Source organism: Centroberyx affinis, unplaced genomic scaffold (genome assembly GCF_046629955.1).
Source record: "Centroberyx affinis isolate AG114_WGS23_722 - 3 ecotype Tasmania unplaced genomic scaffold, CSIRO-AGI_Caff_v1 ptg001271l_1, whole genome shotgun sequence".
Taxonomy (NCBI): domain Eukaryota; kingdom Metazoa; phylum Chordata; class Actinopteri; order Beryciformes; family Berycidae; genus Centroberyx; species Centroberyx affinis.
In genome coordinates, this window is record NW_027279780.1 from 148,448 (window position 1) to 167,762 (window position 19,315).

A 19,315-nucleotide genomic window follows, 5' to 3' on the forward strand; every position below is an offset into this window, starting at 1 on the left:
TAATGAATATTTTGGGACATGAACGACTCCCAAAACTAGAAAACCATAGAACCAAGACCTTAATCTGTTATGCCATTAGGAGACATAATCTGGGGCTCTTCTATTGCCAATAAATTAGAGACTGACTTTGTGGACTCATAGAATGTTTGTTTGAGGTTAGGGTTAGATCTAAATAAAGGCGTTTAGTAATTTGTGCTAAATATATCCATATGCTTAGATGACCTGAGCCATAGTGTCCAAAGTCAGTCTCTTGTTCGTTCACCTTTGTGTCATGACAACTTTACAAATATGAGACTGTGCTCCCTTGTTTCTCACTTTGGTAGAGACACAATCATGTTCAGAAAACAAGACTGAACTGTCCATTTTAAAAATAACAATGGATTCCAAATTAGAGTTATGGTGCTGGCAACACACTCACAAACTAAATATGAATCTAAATATATTCAAAAACCTAAAATGAGAAATGATTCCACCTTGGTTGTTTTTTTTTTAATTCTCAATTTACAAATAAATTGGTATGGTAGTAGAGGATATAAACGGATTTGTTATTGACAAAAATCTGTTTTTATTTTCACATTCTCCGTTACTGAAGCCTTAAGGGCATGGCACTGATGAAGACTGTATAGTTGAAACGCTTAGGTGTAGCCCATATATTAAAGGCTTTTTAACCTTTTCAACAAAGAAGTGTGCCTTGGACTGTTCTTTTGGGGAGATCAGCCTTCTTAACTACCAACAATGAGCTTCATTCCCTCTTTTGCTTGTTGATCTGTAAACCTTGACTCCAAAGAGCACCTTCTCTGATACCTGGTAAGCAAGGCAGCGTTCCTCAGCCTCTTTCTATCCCTAAAGGGCATGGGGTTGAAAATAATCAGACCCCCCTGTCACTGCTAAGGAGGAATGACGAGTTCACTTGGACCTAACTTCCAGTTTATCTTTCTCACTTTTTCAGGAGTGTAACAGGCAATCAACAGTGTCATTTAATAAACTTATGCAGTAATATTTAGAGGGAGGGTTTATCTCGTGTTTCATTCTACCCTGGCAAACATTACAATGACTGCAAAGAAATACCAGCTAGGACATGGTTCCCTCAGGCTTTTTTTATTGTCTTTCTCGCCTTCTCTTCCTCTCTTTGTGCCATCTGGATGGACAGATTTGGGATGAGTCTGATGAGTCTGTTTGTTGATAAAAGCTAATCAGAGCTACGGATAGGTTGTGCCGAAGCCTGCGATGCCTGTTTGTTGTTGGTGTGGGGCCAGGACTAGGAGAGAGTCCTGACATGGGGGATTACTGCTGTCTCCATTCAGTTCTTTCAGGTGGGGCATTGTTTCCTTAGCTTGATCATAACAAGCCCCATAGTAAATATCAACAGAAAGAATAGCAGTCGAATTAGCTCAATATCGTGGGAGCATGTACAGTATCACTGTCAGACTAGTCCAGTTTACAAAATGAGGGCACAAAACTGCTGCAGGATAAAATGTTAAGCCATCTCTATCCTGCTTCAGTGTTTGTCCTCGGAAGTACCCAGGCGCTGAAATAAGGTAATAATGAAATAAGGTAGGAGGGAAAAATGCAATGCAACAAATAAGGCTTACACCACAGTGGGGCCTTATGAGCGCATAAAAAAAGGAAAGGGGGTGGTGGAGATTTGAGTGGGCTCAGCTACTTACTCAGTGGCTGGCATAAGTAAACAATTTGCTTTGCAATGTTGCCTCCCAGTACTGAGGGATTTGACAACAGAGGACTGGCCAACTTGTGTAAACTGTCATGGCTGTCATGGTTCTGTGGTACTATATACTGTATGTATGCGACAGACAGACAGATAGATAGATAGATAGATAGACAGTGACACAGTAGCACTAAATATCTAAGTACCACCATAGCACCATGAGAAGTGCCTGATATGTGTGTTTGTGTGTGTGTGTGTGTGTGTGTGTGTGTGTGTGTGTGGCAAATCCAGCTATTGAAAATTGACATAGATAATATCAGAATGTTTGGAGCAGGAGTTCATCTCCCACTTTAAATAGAAATGAATAACGACTGATATTTCAGCATTATCACACAGGTACTGTAATGGTGGCACTCTACTTCTATCAGCTCTTCTGAAAGTGCCATTCTAATATGAAGTAATCTGAATTATTTCATATTATACAAACACGTCATCACTCCATTTAGTGGAGCTATAAATAACTACTCAAGTATTCATGCCACACTGGGCCCAGGTTCATTTTCTCATGTAACACTCCTCCTATCAAATTACAACCACGACAAATGCATATCTATATGCTCAACACTATCAGCCAAGCTTCTTTATTATGAGTGCCTCAAAATAGTATCTCGAAGTTTCACACTCTCATAGCCCAAACATTACAGTGAGCGTCTTCATCAAATGGTTCCCATGCATTTGGTTGTGTTACAGTTAATTATCTCCCATTTCCCCAAAAAGAGAAGGAATTTGTTTGATGAATAGTTGCAGCAAGAATTCCATATAATTACACATCCTCATCCACTTTTTAACATGTTCCCTGCTGTAGGCTTGTGTTTTGGTTTCCCTCATGGAGCTGTGTGACTTAATTAACAAGGAAATAGGAGACCTGCTGCTGACGCTCCAGCTCAGCATGGGACTTCGGCAAGAAAGTAAACATGTTCAACTCAAAATTGGACTGGAACACAACTATAAGTAACAAAAATGGACTTCATTGTGTCACATAATACCACGCTTTGTCCTTGTAGACCAGTGGAATATGCTGCTGTACAATCTGAGCGATACAAAGCAGACTGGTTTAGATGTCTAACAGAGATAGAAGATGTTTACTCTCCTTCAGCACCGCGGACAATTATATTCTGCATTTGATATGATTTCTTTTTTATATTATGATTCAGATAGCTGTTCTGTAAGCCGATATCCATTTCAAAAGGAAGGAAGACAGCTGCAGGTCCACCAAACCTCCAACCAAATCTGGTTCCTCTTTGTTCTCTGTGATCTTAGGTTTTGGCATAATTGGAGTGGGATTAGGAATTCATCCACAAGTGTGATGTTTCACACACTGCCGGTGCTTTTTCTTAGAATCCCAGCCTTTCTAGATAATACTTGGGTAATTTTACTTCAAATCTGATTCAGTTGTGACATTGGGAGAGGGAGGGAGGACTGACCCGCTCTACTATCCCCATCTTTTTGTGTAACCATTAAAGAAACATGTTAGGTTCATCTCATACAACTGTAGTTTGAAGTGTTATTAATGTGCGAGTCAATGAGAATGCAGCACACGTTTCTTTGGTTAAAACTAATGCAGTTAATGACTCATATTGGGAAATAAAAAAGAACGGCAGATTAAATTTTAAAAGCTATCACTGCTTATTCAAAAGCTGATTAAGGAAATATCAATCCCACACTCCTGCACACATGAACCAAAGGGTCCAACTGTGTGGACTCAACAGAAAGAAAGGGGGGGGGGGCTCACCTCTGTCCACTGTCCTTGGGTCTGCACCATGAGGATGACACATGGGTCGGACTTGTTCAGCGTGTCTCGGTCCAGCAGGGCTTTGCAGGAGACGCGCAGCTCTACTTTGGAGACGCAGGTAGCCGGACCGCTGAGGCCGGTCGCTGGGGAAGTGGCCTCCTGAACGTCATTCATCCTGGCTCAGGGCAAGAGGGCTGCCAACTAGTGAAGCAGTGAGATGTGATGCCGTTGACAACTCAGAGGGAAGAGAGACGTAGTGGTCTGCTGTGCTGGAGTGTCTCAGTGGAGAGTGGCGTGCTGGCAGGAGACAGGCTCTTTTGACTTGGTACAGGATGTCACAAAAAGAACAAGGGTTTCCTCGTGAGTCTCAGGGGAACAAACCCACGCTGTTATCGCTGCCTGTCAAAGCTATCCCCTTGAGGAGAATATCATCTCACCTCCGTAATGACGAGAGACAGGACATGAAGGTGGCGGGGTTGTGCGCTGGGGGAGTCTTGATCGGATCTCTGGAAAGATTAATGGTCAAATTTAGTGCCTCCTCATTTTAAATGTTCTTCAGTCTGGTGTGAGAAAGAGGAAGGGGGAAGAAATTCCCTCGCTATCCACAAAGTTGTCCATAAACAGATACACTTGATATACTTTGGCAGTGAAAGTATATTATCATGAACATTTTTATGATTTTATGCACTCTATGTACCATTCGCTTCATGGTGTTTCCAGCACTCCAGGTTAAGAAACCAGACAGGTTCAGCATGGAAGTCTGACCAACCAAAGTGGAAAAAACACCTGCAAAATTTTGGTTTGTGTACTCTACTAGCACATGAGCAGACAACCACCCTGGCTCTTTTCTAGTCTAAAATATGTTGTGTAAACTAGTCAAAGTGGTTGATGACATTTGGAATCCAAAACACACGTGGCTGGTGAATGAAGGAGCGTCTTTCTTGCCCAGAGGTAGAAAGGTGCTCTGACTTGTTCAAGCCTCCATGTGGCAAGCATCCGCCCTTCTGAAGTGTCCTTGAGCAAGGCACTGAATCCAAGGGGCGCTGTCTGGCGGCTGACCCTGCCTAACAGAAGTCAATTTCCCCAGGAGAATCAATTTAGTGTCGTTATTATCCCCGTTATTGCACATTATTAGGCGAGAGTGTGCAAGTCCACATTTCGATTTCAGCACCAGGGACAGCGCCCGTGGTTTGCGGCTGTGATCCTGGAAAGCAAATGTAGCCTAAAACCTTCAGACAGCTCAACTTAACTGAGTCGACCTAGTTAAAAAATCACTTTGATAACCTATTATATAATAATAATGTCTCATTATATCTACTAAAGAAAAACTTCTGATAGCGTAAATGGCTAAAGCAACACGTCTCTCCATGAGCTGTAGGCTGCCGCAGTCAAAATCAATCCCACAAGTTAATTCATGAAGACGATAGAAGAAACGCTCTTGAATGGTTAGTTAATTATTCATCACAATGAATTAATTAAGCTAAAACAAGGTTTGATATTTTCTATCTTAAAACCTAACACAAGTTAACGTTCAATGTGACAAACTCACGATCTACTCGTTTTCCTAATTAGGTAACGCATCGTAATAAAAACTAATAGTCTTCTTTCATAAAATCGGTTTTGTCACTGACTGTTAATCACTTCCAACGAGACTCTGCAACAACAGCTGATCAATCACGCACGCAAGCGCACTTAATTCCTTGGTTTTCATCAATAACATTCAACTATACTGAAGATTAAAACAAGTTAAAACAATAAACTCTCGGGTGCTTTTTCCTTACCTGTCGTGGTTCTTTACACTTACACACACTTGTTTAATCCTCTCCCATTACACACTGCTTGATTTTTCCGAAACTCATTGGTGGAATGGGTAGGCAGGGAGGAAGGCTTGGCTTGTACAGATGGGGAGTGGATAGTCCAGCTAGTGATGTGAGGTTGGCTCTTCTTTGGGACTCGACTCTTTCGAGCTCATTGGAAAATCCAGCATGAACACAAAACAAGCCTATATATAACAATATACAAGCTATATAGAAATGTACTAATAGATTTGGAAAATGTAATAATTTAGAAGCTTTTTTAAACATTAGCATTTACAATGTTGCAAAAACGATGAACTTGTGGTACTTTTGTTAGTCTATTTATATACTGTGTGAAGTCTTTCCTTGAAGAAACTGTAGAATGCATGCAAAAAAATATAGGCAATGCATAGTTTTATCATATACTGACTAATTACTTCTAAGAATCACGATAAATCTATGGCGGTGACAAACAATACCAACAGCTCAGGGTAGGATTTCACCATGTGACATATTCCTACTCTCAGCTGTCAAAGGTAATCACATTGTGCTCCACCACATCATGTCATAGCCTACACGCTTTCATACTAAATCTAAAAATGCTTTAGTAGTAAGATTTTTCTCCAACATCAGTATACAGAAAATGTTAGCACGTTATGCTGCTTGTGTCTGAATGCTCCACTACATTGTGTAGCTGAGCAAGCTGACCTGCTGATCAGTGAGCTGTTTCTATACTATATATGAAAATGATTTAGTAAACTAGTCATTGTCACCTTTAATACACTAAACATGGCAGGATGTCATACAGCTCACTATATAACATTCTGAGCAGAAATCAGAAAGGCACTAACTGAAAAGACATATCAACATGTGCACTTGACTATGTCGAAATTGTCTATTAGCATATTGATATTTTTCACATATTATTATTATTATATATACAGAACAATTAATGTGGTAGCCTACTTGTTGAGCGACGCCATTTATAAACACTCTCCTCTTCTCAGATGGGGAACCATTAAGCTCAATCCAAAATGTAGCGTTGCCGTTGCACATCTGAACATGGTGAACAGGTGAGATCAGACACTTAGATGATAATCCTCCCACTAGTTTGTCATTTGTGCGAGGCTGAAAGGAGGGTATGCCTAAATCATCAACCAGTCCTTTGCCAACTGGCTTTGTCTCACTAAAATACTGAAAAGCCACACATTAGAGACGCTTCACAGCCGAGCAACTGGAATTCAAAAAGGCAGATCCTCCAGTAACAGCACATCACAACCTAACCTCCATGTGGAAGCTCCTCAGTGGAGTAGGCCAGACAGCTGAGAGTCTGTGACTCTGCTCTCTCATCTTTCTCTCAAATACATGCCTGTGTATACGCACAGACATGTGTACACACATGGACATGCACATGCTTTAGTCAACATTATTTTGATATATGTCACCCATATATTAGAGCAATCATAAACTGATTTCCAGTATGTAGGTTTTCAATAATTTGATTGACACCAACATATATGTTACATAACATTGTTTTTATATAATGTTGTTGCTTGAACCTTTTTGCAGTCCACCCACAACTGTATTATTTCCATGAATGTATTTCTAGACATTGCATAACATTTATAGATTGTACTAACAATGAACAGCTCTTAAGTTTCTGCAAAGCACACACACCGGTGACTGAGCCGTAAAAATAAACCAAACAACCAAAAATAAAATAAATAAAAAATAGAGAAAATTGGGGAAAATAAAAATACAATGGTAAACAGAAAGTACATTTTAAAGTTCTACCATCTTCAACTACCATCTGCCTTCCCCATCTGTACTCAACAGCAGTTAAATTGCAGTGTATGAAAAAGGCAATGTGTAGGCTTAGGCTGTCTTTACATTTGATTCCTGAGGCTAGGAAAGGACATTTAAGTGATTCCTGAGTGTCCTTCAGAAGGAAAGACAAATATTTTATTAGAGCCATACAGTCTCAGAGCTTTGTTGTTTATTTCAAGAGGATGTGTGGCTGATTCTTTGAGAGCAGCTACTCCAGGGGTTGCAATTGAAGAAGCTTTCTAGTGGTAAAATAGTGTTATGTGCACCTCAGAAGAACCTAATGGCAGCGGAAAAGGCAGGTCAATCAAATCTGAGCACGGAGAGATGCTTATTCCAACAGCATGAAAAAAACATTTGGCTCCATCCATCCTTTTTAATTATTTGCTCTACTGAGCTGATCACCATCTCATTTACAAACAGAACAACAGAAAGTCCACACCAATTTTTCCCTTTTAAAAAATAGATGACTGTTGTTCTTCCAATGGTTTGCAAACAGCTGCAGATTTTGTCTTTTCATGAATAACAGCCCCAAGCTTGGGTCGACATGGACACTGAATGTAAAATGGAAACTCTCTCTCTCTCTCTCTGTTTCCTAACCCTGCCATCACCTTAAGTCAAGTCAGTCTCTCCTGCAGTTTTCACCCCCTCTGTCTCTTTTTCCATGGGAATTCAGAGTGAGTAGGAAATGTCTGCTTTGGGGCATACACCTGAGCCCTGTTACGCCACAGCTCCTAACAACGGCCATCTGCTGCTGCTGTGCCGGTTCAGCACCTCACAGGACGTTCTCTGCGTTTACACATGGATTATCTATTCACATCTCCCCACTCACATTCAACCCATGCCTTGGTGTTGCTGACCGCAGAAGATTTATGAATATCTCCCAAAAAGATGGCTTTATCTTTTCTGAAAGAACACTTTTTTTTTTAACATTGATTGATGTGTTCATGTTTTTTAGTCAAAGAATCCTCCTATCCGCTCTGCCTATAATAGCTCCCAGTGTGTTTGTGTAACTTCATCTGTTATTTTCCACCAGCAGCTCCCTTGAGTAGAGGTATTTTTGGTCAACCTGACTTGCATGTAGGTTTTTGGAAATCTCGCAATATGTTATTGATTGTAAAGTCTTTTTTATTGGCGTTGGCTGCTGTAATATCCCCATTAATGGTAATCAATCATTGTGCTTGTGTTTCAGCAAGCTCAGGTTCTATATGTGGTTCATTGAATTGAAATTTTATCTCCAGGATTCTCCTCTGTCATCATCAAATTTGCCTTACTGACCTACAAACGCTGTGTGTATGGTCAAAAACCTTTCAGTTCACTTTCACTGAGAGAATATGATACACACAGTGCGTCATAGAGGTGAAGTTGATACCCCAGAATACAAGCAGCCATGCAAAGTTCATTTTGATCATTTGATCATCATTAGATCATCATTAGATTAGATTGGATTAGATTAGATTAGATGATACTTTAATGATCCATGTGGGGAAATTGGTTAATTGCAGTAACAGCAAGGATATAGCTGAGAATAGAGCAAATAGATTACTCAAGATAATACAACAAATCATATAATAGAGATTTATGGATTTACAGGGAAGCAGATGTTTACAGTTTGCAATTCTTCAAATTACAGAATATATGCAGGGTGTGCAAAATGTGCATCCTTGGCTCTCTACATGATTAAATGTACAGAGCGGATATGCAAGTGTGCATCACTAGCTGTACACATTGTGCACAGATGGAGGAACTTATGTACAGAAATGAAATGATGATCCTCCAGGGAGTGTACAAAATTAAGGCCACAGCCTGAAGCATTTGTACCTATTATTCTCTGCTCTTCATTAAAAGATTTGAATGCAGTTTGCGTCTTTTGAGTGTAAACCCTGTAAAGCACTATTTTTTAAAAGAAATTAAATGAAGAAACTAAGTAACTAAAACATAACTACATTATTACTTGGATGTGTAATTATTTGACCATTCACATACAGCAACTGTGATACACAAATAACCAAAACAAAATATAAGAGAATTCTTCCCCGGCTTTGACAAGAGTTTCTATTGTGCTCATGTCAGAGTCATGTCATACAGACTGGCATCTTTACGTAACACTGTGCTCCCTCTCCCCATCCTGCCTCTGCTTATCAACACTGACAAATCAAGCAATGTGACATTACGAATTGCAAACCCCAACTGATATTCAAATAAATACAGTTTCAACTGCCAAATTACTATGATTAATGATTAACTATGATTAATTTATCATAAGACAGAGAAATAAGATTTAGATCATTAGTTAGTAAAACATGTGGGGGTCATTAAGAGTGACAAAGGTTTGACTCTGAATTACTTTATTGTCCCCAAGACAAAAAAAAATGTGTTTAAAGGTTTTTCTGAACTGCACTCATAGGAGACCATTTCAGTTTGGCTGAAGTTAAACAATGGCAACACATTTATGACACAGGTGTGTGGTCAAAGCTGCCTGTTTCTCAAAATCTATACTTCACTATGAATTTTGTGTTTGGGAAAGCAAAATGGGTTATTTTGCAGTACCCTATTTGAGGATGCATGGCCCTCCATTAGAGTTCTTAGTTCAGGCAACATATCAGTCACCCCAGGTCCAAACCTGTGGTGCACCAATTTAAAAGGAGAGCCGGTGGTCCACTAAGGTAAGTAATTCATTTTTTTTTCCAGAGGGCATTTTTGATCTCATTTTTGGGAGGCATTTTGAGCCTTTTCAGGGGCAAATGAAATGGCACATTTGCATTGCATATTGGCAAATAAACACTTAATTTGTACCACTAATACTTGTTTTATTTTAAATAATGACATACATCACATATACAGAGCAACAATCAGACAGTTTCTGCAGCTTCAGGCTGCACACTCCAGCAACAATTTTCTGATCAAAATCTCTATTTCTTTTTTTTAAGCCAGAAGGCCACTAGAAAGAATCACCCAGCCATAAGCTCCTATGGTGGCCCACGGGGGACAGTAGCTGCATTCAGGTGTGAATAACAACTCAATGAAAATAATGTGAACAGGGTGAAATGCTAAACAGGGTACTCCTAATTATCTGGGGTGTTTTTCGCTCCCTCATTTCTAATTTAATGGGCACTTTATGAACGTTTAAGGACATTTTTCCCCAAGCCCCCGATAATTTCTGACCATGCAGTCCACTGACCTTCATTGTTTACTCAATTTATTTTCATTCAGACAGTTTGAAAGCAGAGAGAAAGAGAAGAGTTCTGCTGATTCAATCCCATCCCATCCTGACGTTTTCAATCTTTGGCATGTTGCCATGGTCTAAGTGGGCTAATACACACTTTGGGATATCTGGTTTTGAATGAGTTTCTTTGCTGTTGTGTTGTGTTTTTTGACTGAACACTTTGTTTGTTATGCACTCATTTAACCACATCAGTACACCACAAAAGAGCCAATTTGTGCATTTACAGTTCATAAATATCCAAGACCTTTCATACATCAACTGTTGTCATACCAATATTGTGTTAACATGGGCCCCTCTGTATGATAATTAAAATTCAACTTTGCCCCACTGCAGGATTCGTGAGTAAAATTGCCCCCTTAGGCCCATAGATTTTTCCTTGCCTTCACTTCTCCTGACCTTCCTCTACCTCTGGGGAGCTTGCTAGCCTTGGCTGTCTGGGCATTAACATGGATCATCGACAATTCTTTCACCATTTTAATGGTAGAATCAGCTGCTTGGTAGGACCTTCCTAGTTCAGATTCTGCTCATTTGGTGATCAGACCACTGGAAATGAAAGCTAATGGTCAGGTGGGACAGTGGGAATGGATTTTACCCAATGAACATTGTCTCTTGTGTGCCTCCCTACAGTAAGGGCTCAGTTATTGAGTTCATCAATCTGGAATAGTATATCACTTGGACTGCAACACATTCAGGTTAATAACCCATTACCCTTTAGCCAATAAATCCAACTGTCTTCAAAATGGTTTTACTATAAAATGCCACCATTAAATCATGCACCGATATGCAAGCTACAGTATATTCTGTGACTCTACTGCCACCTACTGCTATAGAGATGGGCCAAGTGGCTAAAATACCTAATCCTGTTGAGTCTTAGGGGTAAGGGGGCAGGGGGTTTTAGGTACGGATGTGAAAGTCTGTTCCAATTAGTCTTGTATATTGGTATCTTGTTCAATTTTTATCTCCCATGTCTATGTACCATCATTGTCGTCTAGTTCCTACTTGAAAAAAAGCAAAACAAAATAAAGATACCTAATCCTGATTTGAGGTTTGAGTTTATATTGCTGGTACAACCAAGTCAGGTTAATGTAGTTTTATGAATGCATAAATCAGAACATACTGGAGGGAGGGGGGGCACCACCGTGATCAAGTCATCAGCTCAGTAGTTCCACAGGGATAACATTTCACTACAGGATTATCTAGGGTTTACCCATTATTGAGGTTTCCAAATTTCATGCAAAATCTCATAATTCCTACATGGCAGTGCAGTTTACAGATTGTTAAGGTTTATGTTTCAAATAATGTTTTCATTCATATTTTTTATTTTTAGCTGACCACTGGCAAACCCTTCTTAGCCTTGCTCTGGGAGCGGCCATCTCAAATAAATTTGACAAATTATCCAACACAATGAATGTGTGACACTAGCTGTAAATTACACTTCGTTTGGGTAGATTCCTGTCAAAGCAACCCATTTATAGAATTCAGACACCGATTTCTGAGTATCATACTATAAAGCAAGGAATCTCTGTATGTGTGTCCTTCGCATATCTCGAGAACCATTCGTCCGATCTACTTCACACTTGGCGGGTGTATTGCTGGGGACCCAAGGACGTGCAGTGTCAGATTGGACATGCGACATGTTAAATATTAATAAACTTTGAATAAACAAGCGAACAGCGCTGTGTGCAGCAGCGGGACTCAAAGCAAGCGACTGATAGCCTACGCCTATTTTGACCGGGCACTGCACTAGTTTAGGAAATTGCACGACTTGAACCGTCTGCGATAACGCCTCTATTCCATGATGTCCCAGAAACTCCATTACCAGTGGGAACATGAAGGCAGCCCCACGGCAATCAAAACAGTATTTTAATGATGACATTCTCACATTGATCTTTTGAACACTTTATTTTGCAAAGTTCGATAGCAACTAATATGTTTATTTCTTCTTCTCCACGTCCTGCTCGGCAGCCTCCTTGGCTCTCTTGGCACGGATGCCAAACAGACGAGCGTTGGCGCGGGCCATACGCAGGCTGGCGAAGGCCTTGAAGTTCTTCTCATCCTCAGAGATCACCCGGGCCTTCTCCTTCTTGTGAACCTGAGGCAGAGGAAAAAACAGACAAAAGTAAATAAAATGTAAATTTCTCAAGATACACATTACTCACACAGCCTTTATAAATTATCTTATCCAGTAACTAACTGGTCAACTGTCACAAGCATTTAATATGCAAGGATAAACTTGGTGGCTTATGTTTTACCAGCAGATCCATAACTAAATAACCATTTAATTCCAGTGATATAATTTTGTATCGTCTTCCAAGTCAGCATTGTACTGTGTTGAGAAGACAAGTGTCTTGTGTGCTAGCAGGAATTGCAACTTACAGTTTTGATGGGCATCACTGCACCAGCGAGCTGAGTAGCCATCTTCAGTTCCTCCTCCTGCAAAGATGGGAAACAAGTTAAATCTTCAAGGGGGAAAAAACACATTGCTCGATTTAGATTTCTGTTGTGTTCCCAGCATAACACGCAACCTCAACTCCCATGCAGTCTGGTATATAAAAAAAATTAAAAAAACCTCCCTAAAGCACAAACATCTGCTACTAAACCACAGCTCAGATTTCTAATTCTGAGCTTTCATCGAAACAGTGCAGTCATCAGAAAAAGGGTTCAATGAATCATCAATGAAGTACAGAGATTCCGGAGAATTGTCATCACTTGACTGCAATTTAAGTAAAAATAGCCTGGTAAAGGTTAGAACAAAACTACAGGGTATTTGAGGGGATTTTGATTTTTGTGTACTGCTGTTCAATAATCAAGCATTTGGTGTTTCACATTTTAAAAAAAGTATAACCGCAGTATTACTTATTCTTTAGAATGGATTCTAAAGTGTTTAGATGGTACTCCTACGTTAACGTTGCTTTCATAAGGTGCAGTAATAGTAAACAGTTGGGAAGGACTTTTTTCCCACGTTGAGAAATGTTCTCACTCCTACTGACTTGCAACAGGCCATATGCCTTTATGAAATGTTTCTAGCACTTGCTTCCCCTGGAGACTGAGCTAAACAGTCAAATAAAAATGTTTATGAAAAAGCACATTACAGTCCCTCAGAGCCAACATACAAATTGATAAACATTATTCTTGGAATTATTACCAAAGATGGAAGACATTCATTAATTCTAACACTACAAATGACCACATTCCAACCAAAGCTGTTGATGTGTGCTTTTCTTTATCATCCTCTTGTCAGTTATAAACAATCACGCTGTCTTTGCTTACAAAATGTAGGTAAAACTTCATGCATGAGAACCTTACGTCCCAACATGCAACAACATGTAAATGGCACTTACAGTGCTGTCTCCCTTCTTGGGGGCAGAAGCCTTCCTGGGGAAGAGGATGAGCTTGGAGCGGTACTCCTTTAGGCGCTGCACGTTGGCCTGCAGAGATTCTGTGGATCTGTTACGACGGCGGGGGTCGACAGAGATGCCGATGGTGCGGGCTGTCTTTTTGTAAATGCCTGCCGCCTGCAGAGAGAAGCACAGCACACAACTTAATGAAGATAAACCTGTGACAACCTGGGCAATGTCCACCACTCCATACAACTAAGCATTGCAGTCTCTGTTGTGACTACAATTTTGGTTTATCAATTTGATTTAGAACAGACAGTCATCAGAATAAGGGGTTCAAAAGGGAATCATCAAGGAAGTACAGAGATTCCGGAGAATTTGTCATCATCTGACTGCTGCAATACAAAACGAAAAGATGGTTCTTATATTTTTGAACACGTCTGCCAATAGTCTATACTGGTGACCCGCTAGCCCAGATGTGTGCCATTCTCTTTTTGTATGGGAGAGAACTACACAGCTAACTGCAAGCTGGTGGTTCAATATTTCCTTGCACATCGACCCAACATTCATACCTCATACAAGAGGTTTTAGCACTTATTGCCAAATTTTTAGTGTCCACTCATCACACATTCAGTCCACCAAGTATCACTTAGTTCAATAAAATTTAAACTCATAAAACTGGGGCACAGTGCTCTCCAATGCCTCTCACAGTGTCTTTTAATGGACAGAAGTAACTGGTGAACACGTTTTAAAAGTTGACATTTTACTGAAATAAGTGCTGCTTATTGGATTGGTTGCGTTGGGGGGGGGGGGACTGTTCCCCCACAAATAGAGCAGTGACTTTAATTTTAGAGTTGAATTGAATGGTTGAAATGAACCCTTATTATTCAGTCATAACACTGTCTCAGAGTAGCAATGTGGGTGAGCTTGGCCTATATACTCTCAAACTACACTAAAAAGCCTAATCAAATGTCAAAGAAACAAAAATCTACCTTATTGTTTGAGCTTAGTTCTTGTTAGGATAACAAGCTGGTCTACATGTTCTGGGGTAATGCACATACAGTCTGCTAGCCTCACTTAATCAGCAGGCATGGAGGTGGCAGGAAAGACAAAAATATCAAGTCTCTGGAGAACACTTCTTGTTCCTCTGCCACCAGTGGAGTGGATTCTGGCTGGGTGGGATGCATGACTCATCTAAAGCAAAGTTTTCTCATTTTGCTTTGCATCCATACTGAAGACACAAGTAAGTCGTCAAAAAGAGGAGGTTAATAGCTACAGCACTTTTGAGGTGGGCTCTCTGATTCATGCCAGCTGTCAGGGTCTCAAGGATCCTGTCATACAAATCATTTTCTACCCAACTGACTGCTCATGCATGCCACTGATCAAAATTAACCATGAATATTTTACGAAGCCACCGTTAGTCAGTCTATTTCAGTCAGGACTTTGCTTATTATGTAACCAAAGTTAATAAATCAGGTAATTATTGTGAGTTATGCATTCCTTAAAAAAAACGTAACTGTCAGATGTCAAGTCAATCTCAATGTCCATTTTGGCTAATCGAAGATTTGACTACCCATCTCTATGTCTATACATACAAGTACTTTTGAAGCAGATAAGATAAAGATCCAGTCCACCAACATACAACCTCACAGCCCAAACTCTTCACCCAAATACAGAGTTTTTAAACGCTGGCCATCACCCAACTGCTTCAGATGGACACAAAAGGCTATAAAATAGGAGTGTGAGGTTGCTGATGAATAGGTCCTGCTTACAAAACAAATCCAGATATTTAGAAACTATTTAACAATGTTCGTTACCTTGAGCTCCTCCAGGGTGAAGCCACGTCCGGCCCGAACCTTGGTGTGGTACCTGATGGTGGGACACCTGACCTGTGGCCTCAGGGGTCCAGCTACAGGACGTGGAGCAATACGACGGGCCTTAGCCTGACGGGCCTTTCGCCTGAGAAATTAATCATCTTCGTCAAACCAAAGTACCAAATCAAGCATCCACACTGCATGCTGCTTCTGGATTTCTAATCGATCAAATCAGTGTGCGCAAACAGGCATCTCAACACACAATAGTCTGGGAGACCTGAAACTTATCAAATTAATTTAGGATACATACTGAAAGACAATAAAAGATGTTAAGTACCATGGTTTATATATTTGAATCAAACAGTTATATACATGCAGATTAACATATCAAACCAAGACATTAAGATGTGTTAGTCAAAAAATATTAAATTCCCCATGATTAACATGCCTACTGCTTTAAGAACATATGCCCATGTGCTTCAAATTCAGACAGGAGGTTCAGATGCACTCAAACAGGCTTGAAGGCAAAAGGGTTGCAGAACTGTTTATGGTGGGACCCCACAACAATAACAGCATTATGTTTGGTATTACACCTTATAACAACAAAAATACAATTTACATCATACACAAATACAGCTTTATCTTTTCACCTAGTTTGTTGTCATTGAACTTTGCAGTACAGGTTAATTCAAACACAATCAGGCCAACTTACTGAGCTTGTGTTCCCTAGATATACATGTCAACTCTGCCAAGATATTTGGCCACCAACTTTACTTTATTGACTTAAGTTTCCTTGTAGCTCAAAAATATTTATGACACCCTTCTGTCGCTGCACTTGCATAAAAACAGTTATTGATCAGACGCGACTAAGCTAATCTATGAAGGGACTCGAGGCTACAGTGTGAGCTAGCATCTCCCCCCGGATCATAGCAGTTGCCCCGGACTGTCCTCACCTGCGGATCTTCCTGGCTGGCTGGTTGAACCAGGTGCGCACCCTTTTCTGCCAGTCTTTGTGGAAGTGAGGGTTCAGAAGCATTCCATTCCGGCTGGGGGCCATGGCTGCCTGCTTCCCTGAAACACACCGAGGAGGACAGGCATGGGTACGAGCCGGCAGACCAGTCCTCAGGTACTAGCTAGGTAGCTAACAGGCTGTATTGAGACATTTTTAATGAACGGTACACGAGACAGCTGCGAACCAGCGGCTGTTTAGTACCATATGTACCATTTTATTGTTCGTTATATATGTTCATGCTTATCTTGTAAATGTATAGCGGAATGGAAACACCGAAGTTGGCCTGTAACTGTAACGCCAACAGTCAGCATGCTAATGCTGCTACAACGGGCATCACCGCAATTTAAGATGAAGCCCAGCAATACTATGAGGTTATCTATGACAATATTCACATCATTTCAAAGTTGACAAAGCGCACTATTGCGACTGGTAAGTGAAATTTACAGAGAGTTGAAAAATAACAAGGATTGAAGCAGATTTTGTTGGAAGTTTGTAGAGATTAATTTAACATACCGTCTAGGGCGGAAAATGGCCGAAAGGAAAAAGGAAGTAGAATGGCAGTGCATTGTGGGATATATATAAACCAGCCAATGGTCGAACAGATGAATTATCAAAGACGATATAAATCTGCATCCACAAAAATGTCTACGAGAACGGAAATCTCGCACAAGTGTATTATATAGAACGAGAGATGCAACAAAAATCAATTATTATTATTTATTTAATATAACAATGGATCACAATTAAAATAAATTAAATAGCGATTCGCCAAGAATATATAAATTTGAACTTTGTTCGTTTAACTAGTCAGCCAGTAAGCGGCTTCAGAACAAGTGCAAAACGTACCAAGAAAGTAAATATTGCGCTAAGATAATCAAACCAAATAAGATACAGACAGGCACAGAGAGAACGATAGCGGTCATTTAAGCAAAGACGGAAGTAAGCTCGGTTTACTCTCTCACTTCATCATATTAATCTTTGGTATTAGCACAGTCAGTTGCGGCAAAGGCATTGAAAGTGAACGGATTTGTTGTGTCAGTTGTCTCTTTAAAGGCAGCAGAGACTGAAGACTTGGGTGTTGCTCCTTTTATAGACCTTTCTAAAGCCTTTGGTACAGTTGATCATGCCCTGAGATTTTTGTTAATTAGTCTAGATCTCAATGTGTGGTGATGTGTGAAAATAAACAGTGCTTGAGTAGTTGTTTGGGTCAATCTTCATTATAAACAAAGTATCTTAATAACGAATCATGCATTTTAGGTGAGAATATTTAATAAAATTGTAACAACTTTGAGTGTTCGGTGATTGTTTTGAAGAGGCTATTCTATGCATTCTGTGCTTTTAATGTTCCAACTGGAATTAGTTTACTCTTTAAGGTTTTCATGATAAAAATATGATATGTATCCAACTTTTGTTTTGGTGAGGAGAGATTTATTGTATACATAATACAATAATCATTTATTGTGGTGGTAGTCCATTCAGCTTTGTGGGATGGGGTCCAGCTTATTTCATGAGGTTTTGTTTGATGAGGTAGACCTCGTTCTTGTACATTGGCAAGGTTGAGGTGAGTGTTTTTCTTAAGTGTTTTTTTTTTTTTTAAGTTATTTAAAGGTGCAGTTTTTTCACTGGCCACTAGATGTCCTGTATTGTATTACTGAAAGTCCATCATATCAATTGTTTATATAGGGGTTAACTAGTATAATTATTTATTGTGGGTTTTGAGATGTGTTGAAGTTAGCCAGCATATAAGATTACTGTATGGCACCAGGCTGTAATGTAGTTGTAAGTATTAGCGAGGTTTAGGTCTGCCAAGTTGAGTTATCTAATAAGTTAAAGTAATTCATCATGCTAGTTAGTTTCATGTTTAGTGATAGTTTTGAATTATTATTAGGGGCTCTGTCCATTGATGTGTGTTTGTCACATCTTAAAATGTGACCTTACATGACAGCAGTTGGCCTATAAAGGTTATTACCTCAGGCATTTCAGACATGTGCAATTCATCAAGGACCTGATAAATAAAAAAAAAATCCTAGTCACTCATCACCTTCAGCAGATCTAAACGGATCTAGATGTAGATGCTTGTCCTGCTGGCAAGTTGCAAACATAAAAACTGAGAGTGAAGTTTAGCTTTTTAAATAGAAACAAGGCTTGTTTCCCCATGTTCTGTGGACAGAAGAAGATTGCTCTCTGTTTAGACTGGTGATGTAATCAACAGACATGTGGCAGCCTCCACTGTTAAGCCCCTATAGATGCTGCAGTTCCAGAGAGGCCTATGGAACTCATCACTGTAAACTAAAAGTCGACTGGTCCCCTCTTTAGACATCAGCATTGGTTTCTGTTTTGTCATGAAGTTCTTCTCCAAAAATTACCATCATGTCTTACATTGCTTATTGACCTCACAGTTGGAGTTTATCAGACCCACTCCCATGACCGGTTGATGCCTCGGGTTCCTCTGGTCTGGCTTTTAGTTGCAGAAAACCATGAAGCCTGGTGCTTTGGTTGCAATGGAACAATTCAGGGATCTGTTAAATAACCTGATTTATTTTAAATGTGAAAGTTTATGTTTTGTGAATGTTTTAATTGATGACTGTAAATATTCTGTGTCTTTCCCTTGTTTGTGTTCTCTCCATATGTGTTTTCCTATTATTAAAGATTAAAGTAAAAAAAAAAAAAAAAATCCTAAACCTTTGCAGAGAGGTGTCAGCAGAGAATAACCAGATATCAGATACAGAGTGAGTGTGTGCGCACCACCTACTCTATGTGCTGCAAGTGTAACTCAAGAACATGCAGAGAATACAGTGCAATACATTGGAAAATGTATGAAAGGTGGGTGTATTTGATTGCGTCTTG

General features: G+C 39.8%; 2 protein-coding genes and 2 non-coding genes across 4 annotated transcripts in view; all 4 read right to left on the bottom strand.

Moving 5' to 3' along the window:
• cpne7 (copine VII) overlaps positions 1 to 3,632 on the bottom strand; it is a 36,448-nt gene extending 32,816 nt beyond the window's left edge. The window contains exon 1 of the mRNA XM_071525126.1: positions 3,459 to 3,632. Within this exon, the coding sequence (XP_071381227.1) occupies positions 3,459 to 3,632 (174 nt within the window). The remainder of the gene's footprint in view (positions 1 to 3,458) is intronic.
• Positions 3,633 to 12,187: 8,555 nt separating this feature from the next.
• On the bottom strand, positions 12,188 to 17,011 carry rpl13 (ribosomal protein L13). The gene is made up of 6 exons (XM_071525123.1): positions 16,982 to 17,011; positions 16,410 to 16,527; positions 15,460 to 15,601; positions 13,646 to 13,819; positions 12,681 to 12,737; positions 12,188 to 12,396 (listed from the first exon to the last, which is right to left on the bottom strand). The coding sequence occupies exons 2-6, from the start codon at positions 16,511 to 16,513 to the stop codon at positions 12,238 to 12,240; spliced, it is 636 nt and encodes a 211-aa protein (XP_071381224.1). The 5' UTR covers positions 16,514 to 16,527; positions 16,982 to 17,011; the 3' UTR covers positions 12,188 to 12,237.
• Positions 12,935 to 13,012, bottom strand: LOC139648889 (small nucleolar RNA MBII-202). The gene has a single exon (XR_011695588.1). It is a non-coding gene; the product is annotated as a small nucleolar RNA MBII-202 (small nucleolar RNA).
• On the bottom strand, positions 13,947 to 14,029 carry LOC139648890 (small nucleolar RNA MBII-202). The gene has a single exon (XR_011695589.1). It is a non-coding gene; the product is annotated as a small nucleolar RNA MBII-202 (small nucleolar RNA).
• Positions 17,012 to 19,315: the final 2,304 nt, after the last annotated feature.

Bases quoted from the DNA above. Each gene is read 5' to 3' on its own strand.
- rpl13 (XM_071525123.1), bottom strand. From the start codon at position 16,513: ATGGCCCCCAGCCGGAATGGAATGCTTCTGAACCCTCACTTCCACAAA. The intron at 15,602-16,409 runs GTGAGGACAGTC...TTAATTTCTCAG, and splicing joins CCAGCCAGGAAGATCCGCAG to GCGAAAGGCCCGTCAGGCTA. The intron at 13,820-15,459 runs GTAACGAACATT...TTCTCTCTGCAG, and splicing joins TCACCCTGGAGGAGCTCAAG to GCGGCAGGCATTTACAAAAA.